Source organism: Apium graveolens, chromosome 4 (assembly GCF_009905375.1).
Source record: "Apium graveolens cultivar Ventura chromosome 4, ASM990537v1, whole genome shotgun sequence".
NCBI lineage: Eukaryota > Viridiplantae > Streptophyta > Magnoliopsida > Apiales > Apiaceae > Apium > Apium graveolens.
The window spans coordinates 80246475-80260601 of NC_133650.1; the positions used below are offsets into that span (position 1 = coordinate 80246475).

The following is a 14127-nucleotide window of genomic DNA, read 5'->3' on the forward strand; positions in this document are numbered from 1 at the left end:
GTCAACCCCGGAGTCTCATGGTCATTAGTCCCCGGGGTTAAGGGCAACAAATAAAAGAAAAACCCCAAAAAATTTCTTCTAAGTAATTCAAGGATCCCCACCTTGGATACAAAATCAAAGAGATTAAACAAGTCAACCCCAGAGTCTTATGGTCATAAGTCCCCGGGGTTAGGGGCAATAAATCAAAGAAAAGCCGCAAAATTTTTCTTCAAAGTAGTTCAAGGAACCCCACCTTGGACACAAATCAAAGAGACTAGCCAAGTCAACCCCGGAGTCTCATGGTCATAAGTCCCCGGGGTTAGGGGCAACAAATCAAAAAAAACCCCAATATTTTTCTTCCAAAACTAATCTACTCCCCCATTCGGGAAACCCGCATAAGGGAGTGTGAGGCAAATGATAGCCCGTATTAGTTTAGGCCCAATAAAAGGAGCCCAGGGCCAAATTAGCAATAACATTGAAGGACTCGGGGACACGTGGCAACATCGCCACCGTCCAGGTGGCCTGAATCTGGAACCTTCCAATGGTCCGGATCCGGGGTCACGTTGGCTCATCACAGTCGTCCACGCGTCTCTCAATCCAAAGCTCACCTACGGTCCGGATCTCAGGTACAAACCCCTAAACCCTAATGGGAAGCCTATAAACGGCCAATCAAAATGTGTATTGGGATTACTGAATCTTTACAATCTACATACATATACACACGCCGCTATCTATCTATTTAATTCCTATTTTGCCCTTTCTTCTCCGATACCCCCTCTCATTCTCACGCCGGAGGTGCCGCGGGGACGTCACCCCCCTCCGGTTCTGTTTTACAGGAGCCCATCCTACTGCTACACCACAAGCCACCGTCATTTTTGCTCAAATGGAGGTTGAGTCCGGGTAGGACAAGGAGAGGCCCTGGGGTGATCCGAAATTATCAAAATCCATCATTATTAATGAGGCAAGTATTGATAAGAAAATCTCACCTAAATTTTTTATTGTGTGCCCATAAATACACCATATGAAATTGAAAAAAAAACTTAGAGCCGAGTTTATCCAAAATCCGCCCCGATTCGACCCTCGCTCCCCATTAAGATATTATTAAATAAAATGTTTAAAAAGTACCTGTAAAGGCTGCTCGCAAAAGGAAGGCAGAATATTGTTTTTAGGCAGAAAATCTGCTGTTTTGTTGTTGGTATTTGTATTCCAGGAGATGGATATGAATGGTGGAGCTCTGAATCAGTTTGGCATGGAGAAGCTAACTAACAACAATTATCAGTACTGGAGGATGTGCATGAAGGCGTATCTCTAAGGACAAGATCTTTGGGATATTGTCGATGGAGGCGATACAGAATTGCCTCAGGCTATCCCTGAAAATTCAGAAGTACGAAGGAAATGGAAGATTAAGTGCGGGAAAGCCTTGTTTGCATTATGAGGCTCTATTCACAAAGATCTAATTGATTATATTCGAGATAAAGAGTCTCCAAAAGACGTTTGGGAAACATTGGAGAAGCTTTTTACAAAGAAGAACACAACCATACTTCAATTTTTGGAGAACGAGTTGGCAAATACAACTCAAAGGAGCATGGCGATTGCGCAATATTTTCAAAAAGTGAAGAATTTATGTGCTGAAATTTCTGAACTTGATCCAGATTAGCCTATCAAAGAAGCCCGAATGCGAAGATATCTTATTCGTGGCATAAAGAAAGAGTACACCCCGTTCTTGACTTCGATTCAAGGATGGGCAAATCAACCTAGATATCTTATTCGTAGCATAAAGAAAGAGTACACCCCGTTCTTGACTTCGATTCAAGGATGGGCAAATCAACCTAGCATCGTCGAATTGGAGAATCTGCTAACCAATCAAGAAGCCTTGGTAATGCAGATGGCGAAATCTTCAATTTCAGAAAATGATGAAGTGTTGTTCGCTAGAAAACAAAGGCATCATACTTATAATTACAAGAGTTGGAAGAAAAATAATTCGAAAGGAGCAGCTGATTGGAAAAGGAGTTCCAACAGTGAGGAACAATGAAAACTCAAGGATTCAAATGAGCGCAGAAGCTGGCCAGGGAAGAACTTCAATCAAAAGGAGAGGAATTCTGACAATTCACAATACGAGGCCAGGAAGAAAATAATATGTAACAGGTGTAGTAAACCTGGACATATAAAGAAGTTCTGAAGATCAAGATTTGTAGAAGAAAGCGCAAGTGTTTCTCAAAACGAGGAACATTCAGTTGATTGGGGAACTTGTCTTTCAACCGAGATGACAAATTTGAAGAACTTTATACAAGAACCAGCCTTAACTTCTCTTGATAAAGGCAATGTAGAAGAAGGTTTTGCAAGTATCGATTATTCAAAAGATTGGATAATTGATTCAGGTTGCTCTCATCATTTAATAGGTAATGATTCTTTACTTTCACAACAAAAGGAATACATCAGAAATAAAGCAATTGTGACAGCAGACAACTCCATTCATCCAGTTGAAAGGGAAGGAATTGTAAAGGTTAAGGCAATGCATGGACCAGTAAATCTGACCAGTGTATACCATGTTTCAGGTATGACAAAAAATCTGATTTCTGTTTCCCAATTAAGAAATTTTGATCGATATGTTTTATTTGGTCCAAACGATTTCAAAATTCTCGAAAATATCAAAACTATTGATGCTGATACGGTGCTAAAAGGGAAGAGAGTTAAATCTCTTTATATTTTATCGACAAGTGAAGCTTTTGTGCAGAAAACCATCCAACAAGATAAAGCATCTTTGTGGCATGCTCGGTTGGCTCATGTGAGTTATAAAAAGCTGAAAACTATTTCAGCAATTTTCATGAAGGAGAAGTCTGAAACTTTCTCAATCTTCAAGCAATTCAAGAGGAAGGTTGAGGGGGAGCTTCGAAGAAGGATTAGGTGCTTGCGGACCGATAATGGAGAGGAATTTACATCAAACGAGTTTGCTGATTTCTGTGATAGGCATGGAATAAGAAGACAATTTACATGTCCACGAACATCACAGCAAAATGGAGTTGCTAAACGGAAATTAAGGCATTTACAAGAGGTGAGTAGAAGTTGGATACATTCAAAAAGTCTTCCTCAAGAATTATGGGCAGAAGCCATTAGGTGTGCTTGTCATGTGATAAATCGTTTACCCTAAGATGTTATCAACAAGAAAACTCCTTACAAACTTCTCTACAAGGAGAAGCCCTCGATTTCATATTTCAGAATCTTTGGCTCTACATGCTATGTTCACGTTTCTGATCAGCTGCGTGCCAAAATGGATCCCAGGGCAAAGAAATGCGTATTTGTGGGCTATGATCCTAATAGAAAAGGATGGTGATGTATGGATCCTGAAACACTCAAGGTTGTGATATCGAGAGATGTTGTATTTGATGAAACATCGTCTTACTATGTACAACCTATATTAACGAAACTTGCAGATCAGCCAAACGATGAAAATGAATATATACAAGATAAAACAAATGCTCCAAGTCCTACCATACCTCACGATGATTATGCAAGTGAAAGTGAGGAACATTATAAAGAAGATAATGGAGATCAAAGAAGTGATCAGCTGCCACGAAGATCGCAAAAAACACGAAGAAAGAATGAAAGGTACAACGACTACACTATTGGAGCTGATTATGATAAAATAACCGAATGTTTCTTTGCTGGCCCTTTTGATGAATCTGAACCATCAATATATGAAGATGCAAAAGGCAATCAGAACTGGGAAGCTGCTATGGAGGAAGAAATATCAGCACTTTATAAGAATTATATATGGGATCTAGTTCCCAAACCTGAAGGAGTTAAACCAATTTCTTGCAAATGGGTTTACAAAGTCAAACGTAAATTCGATGAAAGTGTAGATCGATATAAAGCGAGGATTGTAGCTCGTGGTTTCTCCCAAAAATACGGGTTGGACTATGAGGAAACTTTCAGTCCAGTAGCAAAGATGGCATCCGTTCGAGCTACTTTATCTATGGCTGCCTCAAAGGGATGAAAACTTTGGCAACTAGATGTGAAGAACGCATTCTTTATGGAGATATTGATAGAGAGATTTACATGGAGCAGCCTTCGGGATTTAAATCAAAGAATTTTCCAAGTTATGTTTGTTGACTCAAGAAAGCTCTTTATGGGCTTAAACAAGCACCGCGGGCCTGGTTTAGAAAAATTGCTCAATACCTCTCATTTTGTTGATATGTTTCTTCAAGTGTCGATGCAAGTTTATTCATAAAGAAAGATTCCAAGGTGCACGTTCTTGTGTTATTATATGTCGATGACATGATAATAACCGGTAACAATGAGCAAGAAATAAATAAATTGAAAGATGAACTCGCTATTCGGTTTGAGATGAAAAATTTGGGAGAACTAAAGCACTTTCTTGGATTGGAGATATCAAGGTGCAAGGAAGGTATCCTTGTTTCTCAAGGTCAATATGCTAAAAAGATCATTGAGATATTCAAGATGATTAATTGCAGACCAGCACCTACTCCAATGGAGCAAAATCTGAAGTTGAAAGCTAATATTGAGAAAGAGCTAAAAAATGTAAGGACATATCGCACTTTGGTTGGAAGCTTAATATATTTGACAATTACAAGGCCCGATATTTCTTTTTCGGTTGGAGTTGTTAGTCAATTCATGCAAAAACCAAGGAAGCCACATTTGGATGCAGCTAATAGGATACTTCGCTATCTTAAGCACACAATTAATTATGGGCTGATGTATAAAGAAGGCGCGGATATTTTACTTAGTGGATTCACCGATGCAGATTGGGCAGGTGATCCGTCATCAAGAAGATCTACTTCCGGCTATACCTTTAACCTAGGTTCAGTTGCAATCTCATGGTGCAGCAAGAAGCAAGCTACTGTTGCAATATCAAGTACAGAGGCAGAATATAATGCTGCGACACTTGCCTCACAAGAGTGTGTAGCTACTGTTGCAATATCAAGTACATAGGCAGAATATAATGCTGCGACACTTGCCGCACAAGAGTGTGTATAGTTAACGACTGCTCAAGGACATTTCTCATTCTAAAATGGAAGAAGTGAAGTTATATTGTGATAATATGAGTTCGATTCGTCTAACTTCAAATCCAGTATTTCACGCAAGAACTAAGCACATCGACGTTCACTATCATTTCATACGAGAGAAGGTGCTGAAAAATGAGATTGATCTTATCAAAGTGGATACCAATGAACAACTTGCTGATATATTTATGAAGGCTTTACCTAAGGCCAAGCTTGAGTTTCTTAGAGCCCAACTTGGTTTAGTACCCGAAGTTCACACAAAGGGGGAGTGTTGAAATATTGTGCAAACTTCTGGAAGGTTCTAGAAAGATTGTGAAGGCATCATAAAAGTACTAGAATTGTTAAGATAAATCATGTATTAGAAGGTTCTTGAATATGTACTTGAAATTAATAACCATCTAGAATATTCTACTAGGCTCATGCACTTAATAATCATCTAGAAAATTCTGTTCTAGAAAATTCTGCTGCTACTATAAATTGTACTCTGCAGATTTGTATCATAAGGACTCAGAAATCAGATTATATTCAGAAATAATTCCCTCGTTCTCTCCTGTGTTAAACAACAGTGTGTGTGCGTTTTCTGTGCATTTTCTGCCTAGTTCTTAAGTCTGATCTTGGGCTGCAGTTAAGTGTGTCTACTGCATATAGAAGAGAGTGTTCCTAATTTTCTCGACTGAGCTTGCATCAGAGAACATGTTTCACACTTGAGTACAACTACAGTTGCCAGTAGGAATAACATTTTATCCTCCAATAGATAAGATGTTTCCTTGATCTTTTTGATCTTTCTGAATTCTTGCAAAATGATTAACTCCGTAGAAAACAGGTTCAATTGGTTTGTAAAAAATTAATACTATTCGTTTCGGGAATGTACTCAGCCGCTTCAGAAATATAGGACGAATACAGATACTAGATATCAAACTTGCAAGGTTTATATGAATAGCTGATACCAGAGCTGATAAAATAGCTGACAACCCTGCAATATTGATCTTGACATGTATAAAATATACAGCTGGCGACTGTTGATGTGTTCTAAATAAACTGTCTTTAAACCTCCTTCAATGTTCTTCAAGTCTTTAAATCTTTGATAATGGATTAATTGAGTAGTCTCTGTTACAGTCTTTTTCCGGACAACAACATAAGCTGCACCAATGAGAAAAATGCATGATTAAGAAGAGAAAACACCTTGAACACATCTTTTAGGAATAAAGACGGGAGCTTAAGTATTTAAGTGCTTTGTTATGACATTTTCACAACTCAGATGTAACTTAGCTGCTTACTTTAGTTCACTAACCCATGAAGAACATATATTAGAACATTTCAGTTATAGAGAGAATATCAAATATGCAGAATCGGCAAGACTTAGTCCCTAAACCGGAGAAATATATACAATGAAAACCCACAGGAAAAACGCAAAACATAAAGGAAAAGCCCGATGTTCATAAATGTATAAATCATATCTCAGCAATCAAATTTATAGGATGCCTTAAAGAGTTTATACTGACATTCTGAAGCAAATTTCGGTTGTAATTACTATTATGACAGAACAAAACTTATGAAAGGAAATTACCACTTACCTGTCGAGCAACTTGAGACAATCGTCTGCTTTCTCCAGCTGATTCCTTTACATCCGCTTTCTCTTTTTCCCTCGTTTGCCTTTCTGGAGAAAAACACTCAACTAGATTGGCTACTGTTTTCTTGTGATTCATACTAAATTCATGTAGCACACTGCTCCTGTCAACATGGCTAGCAGTTCCATTAGTAGGGTCTTCTGTTTTAGGCTTAGCATTTAGTGAATTAGAAACAGTAGAAAATTCATTTGCAATCCCAATAACCTTTGTAGCATTGCCATTAAGTTTTACCACCTCTAAAGCCTCAAGTAAAGGGTCATCCTTGCCTTCAGCATTATGCCTAGATCTGGGATCTATATCCATTTGGAGCTCAGTATTTGTATCCTCATTAATCTCAGCCTTTGATTCAGTTCCCAAACAATCTACATCAGATGTCGAATCATGTTTGATGGAATTCATCTTGCAACGGGAAAGAAATGGTGGCACAGAGGATGGATCAATATCGTCATCCTGATATCTGGCTTTTCTTTTGCGGATGCTTCTTCCGGCTAAAACAAAGCTTGATTATTGACACACTGTATCTTTTTGTCCAACATGGAAAATGTTTCCACTGATTTTAACTTGTCAGGATCGTTCTGCAGTAAACTAAGACCAGAATTATCATATTCATTACCCAGAATTGAATTATTTTTCTGGTGTGAGATATGTGAAGATTGCTGTTGGATCTTAGGGTCCTTATTGCCATTCAAGCTGTTCAAGGTTGCTTTGGCTTTTCCATTTCGAGACTTTTTCCTTTGCAGACTACAGCTCTTCACAGGTTGATGGTGGACAGTAGAAGAGTGATCTGGGAATTTCACTAATCTATCTATGTTCTTTATGGCATCAAACTCCAAGTCTCTGTTGGAAGAGAATAAAGCACACGCCTCAACTTTATGTTCATGCTCTTTGTCAGTGTCACTCTTTATTGGCGTCAGTTGATTAGCTAAATTTACATTAAGCAATTTTTCTTCCAACAAGTTCCGCTCAAACGCTCTTATTCTCTGTGTACATCCATTTCTATACAACTGCGGCTCCTTGCTTTCCTAGATTACAGATGATAAATTAGGGTCATAATCAAAGAAGTTCCCAACTTGAGCAGTGTCTTTTGGAGTTTGTTTTGTTATGTTATGGCACTTGTTTAACTGAGTAGATGTCAAAGGCGAGGTAATTTGCTGATCCTCATTAACTGCCATATCACAGCATACGAAATTATCCTTTTCATTCAAGCTTCTTGAATACACATTGCTACTCTTCACAGTATCCAATTGATCATTAGCTTGACTTATTTCTGCTCTGAGGTCCAGTATCATCTCTTCAGTTTCATTATGCTGAGCTTCCAACTCTGCAATTCTTCTACTCTGATTTAAAGATGTAATCTCAGCTTCGGAGGTCTTTCATAATGAAAAGTCTTATTAATAATAGATTAAGAGAAACTTATAATTTGGAGTTATGAACTTCATACATTTAGCAGCTAGTTGCAATTTAAGTAGTTAAAATTCAAAATTAAAACAGATTTACACGAAAACTCGTGCCATCAGGGCCATCACAATCTAAAGTAGCTATACCATCCCAAAATTTGTACACGAACAATATTTTATATGCCAGAAAAGCATGGAATCGGTCTGCTAACGTCAAAATAGACAGAAAGACAATTGAATTCACATTATGACGGGGGGGGGGTGTTAAACGAGAAGAAGATTTAAGTCATCCAAAAAACGATTCGTGATAGTATTAGGAAGAAAGAGGGTAAGGTGAGAAGTTGAGTATAACAAACATGTTTTTAAATTAAATTGTATTAAAAAAAAACTTTCAGCTGCTAAAGTTCCAACTTAGAATGGTCTGCTTATGTAGTTATTTATACATGTTACTGCATATATTGAATTTCACTTTGAGGATCAAAAAGAACATATATAATTTCATTCCATGGTATCCTTTCAAGTTTCAAGCTTGAAATTGCACATGAAAATGAGCTTAACATGTTGACCTATCAAACTCAATAGGATATGGAAACAATAAAAGGATACCAGATGATGTACAAGAAGATTTAATGTGCAAGAATTCTTAAGCAAAACCACCTCCCCCTCCTCCCAGAACATAAATAACCAAAAAATAAATAAGAAAAGAAACAAATAAACAAGATAAAGTCATCAGAATCTCATCCGACATTGTGGTTTAGCTGCATCGTAATTTGTAAATTGTAAAACATTCATAAGCTCCGTTTGGTGAAAGCAACGAAATGAGACATTAATGCAACAAACTGCGTACTAATTTATTGGCAAAAGGGTGCAAACGCACAACCCAAAATGCACAAGCATATGGACACCATTACAAAGACGAAACACACCCAAAAAACGCACGCATATGGACACCATTACACAGACAAAACCCTGAATGACACACCTCAATTAACCTGTATATGGCCCGATATGACTCATTTATTAATTCCCTAAATTTCACAAATTCACTATCGTCAAATTTTAGCAAATGAAAATACCCCTAAAACTCAAAATCCACACTACTCTTTGTTCTTAACGAAAATTTCCTACATTGAAAAAGACCATTCTACTAACAAAAAAGAGACCCAACATATAAAAATCTGAAACACGAAACGAACAAGATTACCGCAGAATCAAACATTTGTTTAGCGCGGAGGAGCATACGATGCGTTTGTTGTTTAGTAAAATCAAGATCTTTCTGAAATGCAACAGTTTTTTGCTCAGACACAATCACACGAGCTGCAGCCTCTTTATTTATGTTGAATATTATCTCACCACAAGCCTTCTTTACTGGCATTATCTACATTTATCACACCAATTAAATCAAAATTGCATTTCATCAATCAACTGTCAAACACCAAACATAAACAAACCGTCCTAGAAACCAACCTATACATACAAACATAACCATAGATATATAATGTTACCTGGGCTTGTTCGTCCATGATCGGAGGTGGTGTTTGGATTGGAAGCTCACACGTTGTTTGTTTGTTTGTTTGGGTGGGTCAATTGTTGTACTAGAAATGGATGTGTATTTGTTGCTGACGCCAATTTGATGTATACATACATGTTTTTTTTTTTTTTTTGACCGATTCAGAATTGGGAAAACCAACACAGAGACAAGAAACACTCCTCAAAAGAGAGGATAAAAGATCTGGGGATCAAACATCCAGGATAGCGGTAGACTCCTGTGAAAAGCTTGCTTAGCAATCCAATGAGCGGCACCATTGCAAGAGCGGCACCATTGCAAGAACGGGGCACAAAGGAGAGTTTAAGCTGGAATTCAGACACAACTGATCGAATATCTTCAATAAGAACCGCAGAATCCCACGGCGGAGCTAGATCACTCGAACATAACTTAATGGCCTCTTTACAATCTGATTCGATAATGGCATTTAAAAGATGATTTTGCCTTGCAATTAAGCAAGCCTCACGAATAGCGAAAAGCTCAGATTGAAAAGAAGATATGGCTGAAATGCGAGAAGCCCTGCCATCCACAAGCTTTCCTTCAGAATTTCTGCCAATAACACCAATAGCCGCAGCGCCTTGTTTGAAAGCACCGTCACAATTAAACTTCACCAGATTTAGAGGGGGAGGAGTCCACTGCAGTGAAGAATTGTTAACAGAGCTATGAGACACTTGGCTAGAAGATTGTAACAAAGAGAGAAACTCTGATTGAGCAAAAGAACTGGCCCTTAAAACTGAATGTGGGCAGATTGGATCGTTGTTAAAAACAAAATTATTCCTGGCACACCAAATGGACCAGGCAACATAAGCAAAATTTGAGAGAAGATGGATACGATCTCTTCTAGAATCTAACTTTAATAGGAGAGATAATAAGTATTGCAGAATAGTATATGTAGAAGTAGGGGGAGGACGAAGCGCTAAGGGAGAAGAAAACCAGATCAGACGAGTCCATTGGCATTCAAAAAGCATATGCTCAACGGATTCAATGTTGTCCGAACAAATTGGGCATAAAGGAGAAGGAGAACATTTATGCCTAAAAAGATTCTCCTGAGTAGCTAGAGCATTAGAACAGACCCTCCACATAAAATTTCTTAGTTTAGGTTGCGCTGAGATAGACCAAATAAGATTCCAGAAAGTTCTATCAGGCACCGACGATGACGAAGCTCGGTAAGAAGAACAATCTTGCGCTAACTTTAAAGCTATTTGGTAACCAGATTTAACCGTATAGATACCTTTCGAATTGTAATGCCATACAATCCGATCATTAGCATTAGTAAGACTTAAAGGTATAGATTTAATATCTGAGATAACTTCATCCGACACATGGTCCCTTAATTTACTGATATTCCACCGACCGGCTGTTATAAAATCAGAGACAAAAGAATTATGATTAAATGGACCCTTTGCATCACGGACCAAAAAATGAGGTGAAGATGGAATCCATTTATCTGACCAAAAATTTATACTTTTCCCATTACCGACTTGCCACCGCATACCTGCCAGCAAAACGTCTCTACCTTTTAATAAGCTGTTCCAAAACCAGGAAGCTCTCGAACCTTTTTTAGCATTCATAAAATTATCTCTAGGAAAATATAGACCTTTTAGAACTCTTGCCCAAAAAGAAGAAGGGTTTATTACCAAACGCCAACATTGCTTCGCTAACAAAGCTAGATTAAAGGCCTTGAAGTCCCTAAAACCCATTCCACCATCTGATTTTGATTTCGACAAAAGATCCTATTTCTTCCAATGGATAGACCTGCTACTTGGATCTCCTCCCCACCAGAAATTTCGCACCGCCATCATAATTTTATTTATCAATTTCTGAGGAAGAAGAAAACAGCTCATAGAATATGATGGAATAGCCTGAACAACGTGTTTTATTAAGATTTCCCGGCCAGCTTGGGATATAAGCTTCTGCTTCCATCCTTGCATCTTCTTAAGAGCTCTCTCTTTAATATAATTGAACATCTCTAATTTATTCTTAACTAAAACTGCAGGAACGCCCAAATACTTTCCTTTCTCCGAAGATTCTGGAATTTTCAGCACTTCAAGAATTTTACCTTTGAGATCATTTGACGTATTTGGACTGAATATTACTGAGAATTTGCCGAAGTTAATTTGCTAGCCTGAAGCCACACAATACTCTTCAAGAATACTAAGAAAATTACCTGCCACCAACTCATTTGCATGCAGAAAAATTAGAGAATCATCGGCAAAAAGAATATGAGATACCTCTGGACATTGACGTGCCATTTTGATACCTGAGAGAGAACCGTCCTGAATGGCATTCAAAAGTGAACGAGAGAGTACATCCACTATTAAGAGGAAAAGATAGGGAGAGATGGAATCTCCTTGCCTAACACCCTTTTGTGGCTTCAAAGAACAAAATTCTTCGTCATTAATAAAGAAATCCAGCGATGTAGTGGAAATACATTGAAAAATCCAGTTTTGCCACCTAGAATCAAATCCCATCTTATTCATAATAGCTAGAAGAAAATCCCACTCAACTCGATCAAAAGCTTTATTTAGATCAAGTTTTATCGCCATCTCAGCAACTGATCCTTTCTTTTTATGAGTTATGTGATGAAAACATTCATGCGCCACCACAATGCTATCTTGAATTTGTCTGCCAGGGATAAATGCTGATTGTTGAGGAGTAATCAAAAGTTTCATAAATGGCTTTAATCTATTAGCTAAAATCTTTGAAATGATTCGATAAATAAAATTGCAAAGGCTGATAGGTCTGAACTGAGTAAGGTTTTCAGGATTTGGCACCTTAGGAATTAACCACTTGAGTGATATTCAGAGATGGAGATAAAACACCAGTTGTAAAGAAATCCCTAACTGTAGAACAAACCCGAGGGCCTACAATATCCCAATACTTACAAAAAAAGAAACCTGGAAACCCATCTTTACCTGGAGCTTTTAGAGGGCCAAGTTGATTAACTGCTCTCAAAATTTTTGCATCTGTCACCTCTTTGCATAGAGAATGATTCATATCTTCTGATATAATCCTTGGAATTAAAGATATTAGGCGAGAGAAGTCTCTATTTCCAACAGACTTAAAAATATCCTGAAAATGATTCCTGACAGCCTCTTTTATCTCCTGAACATCTGATAACCATTGATCATTAGCATCCCGAATCTTGAAAATTCTATTCCTCTGCTTACGATAAGAAGCCGTAAGATGGAAGAAGCGAGTATTTGCATCACCATAATTAATCCAGTTCACTCCTGCTCGTTGATGCCAATACATTTCTTCTCTAATTTCCAGTTCATCAATTTGCTCTAAAATTTGATGCTGCAGCTTTCTGTTAGCTTCTGTGGGAGGGTACTTTTGAACAACTCGAAGTCGATCAGTCAGAGATTTGATGAGCAATTTATTATTCCCAAAACATTCTTTACTCCACTTTGTAAGACAAGTTCGGCAAGATTCAAGATTTTCCTGTAATACATCAGATGGACAACCAATACTTTGCTTCCAGCTCGACCTTATAACAGGTTCACATTGATCCGAACGAGTCCACATTGTTTCAAAACGAAATCTTTTTCGAAAGGGTTTCCGAGGCTCAGTATTCAGAATCAAAGGTGTATGATCACTTCCAATGAGGGGCTCATGAGAAAGCAAACAAAGAGGATACAATTCCATCCAATATGCATTAACCAAAACACGGTCAATTCTTTCTCGAATATTATTAGACTCCTCTCTGTTATTCGTCCATGTATAACTAATTCCTTTAAAAGGAATTTCCATAAGATTTGCTCCATTGATGAATCCTTGAAGCTCCTCTATACTTGTTGAAATATTCAAGTTCCCACCTTTTTTATCAGCAACCTCTCCAACCACATTAAAATCACCAATAACTAAAACTGGAGCAGAAACATAGCTGATATCATCAATAATATTGTTCCAAAAAGTTCTTCTAACTTGACAATTGTTAGAACCATAAACAAAAAAGGCATGCCATTGCAAAGTAGAATAAGCAAAAGAAACTATAGCTCTAATAAGATTATGATCAGCATGAGAAATCATTATATTAATGGAATCAAGCCACCATACAGCCAGACTACCTGATTGTCCAACTGGATCAACATAGAAAGCATTAGGCATATTGATGCTCCGACGAATCCTATCTAGCTTTCTTTTTTTATTTTTTGTCTCCATAACAAAAACCATAGTGGGACGATGGACTCTTATTAGCCCTCTTAAGTTCGAAATTGTCCGGGGTCGACCCACTCCCTGACAATTCCAAGATAATATCAACATGGCTCGTGTGGCTGTTTTTGGGCAGCCACCACACCCATCAATTCGTTCAAAATAACTCCAGAAGTATCCTCCACAATTTGTGCTTCAACAAGTCCAGATTGATCTAGATTGGACGAACTTGGTGAAACAGATTGACAGTTCTGCATTGCTGGAGTTGATTTAAGCTTCCGATTTTTCCTAGTAAAAACACTTGTAAATTTTCTAGGACTTCTGCGCTTAGTTTTTGTAACAGAATGAGAAGGTAGAAGACGCGGTTCTGAGGAGCTGGTGTCTTTTGATCTTTTAGTTGC

At 37.9% G+C, this 14127-nt stretch overlaps 1 protein-coding gene across 1 annotated transcript; it reads left to right on the forward strand.

The window, feature by feature from the left end:
• Nucleotides 1-4254: 4254 nt before the first annotated feature.
• On the forward strand, nt 4255-4929 carry LOC141718669 (secreted RxLR effector protein 161-like). The gene has a single exon (XM_074521048.1). The coding sequence runs from the start codon at nt 4255-4257 to the stop codon at nt 4927-4929; it is 675 nt and encodes a 224-aa protein (XP_074377149.1).
• Nucleotides 4930-14127: the final 9198 nt, after the last annotated feature.

Excerpts from the sequence above, each read along its gene's own strand:
- LOC141718669 (XM_074521048.1), top strand. The coding sequence starts at position 4,255 with ATGATAATAACCGGTAACAATGAGCAAGAAATAAATAAATTGAAAGAT.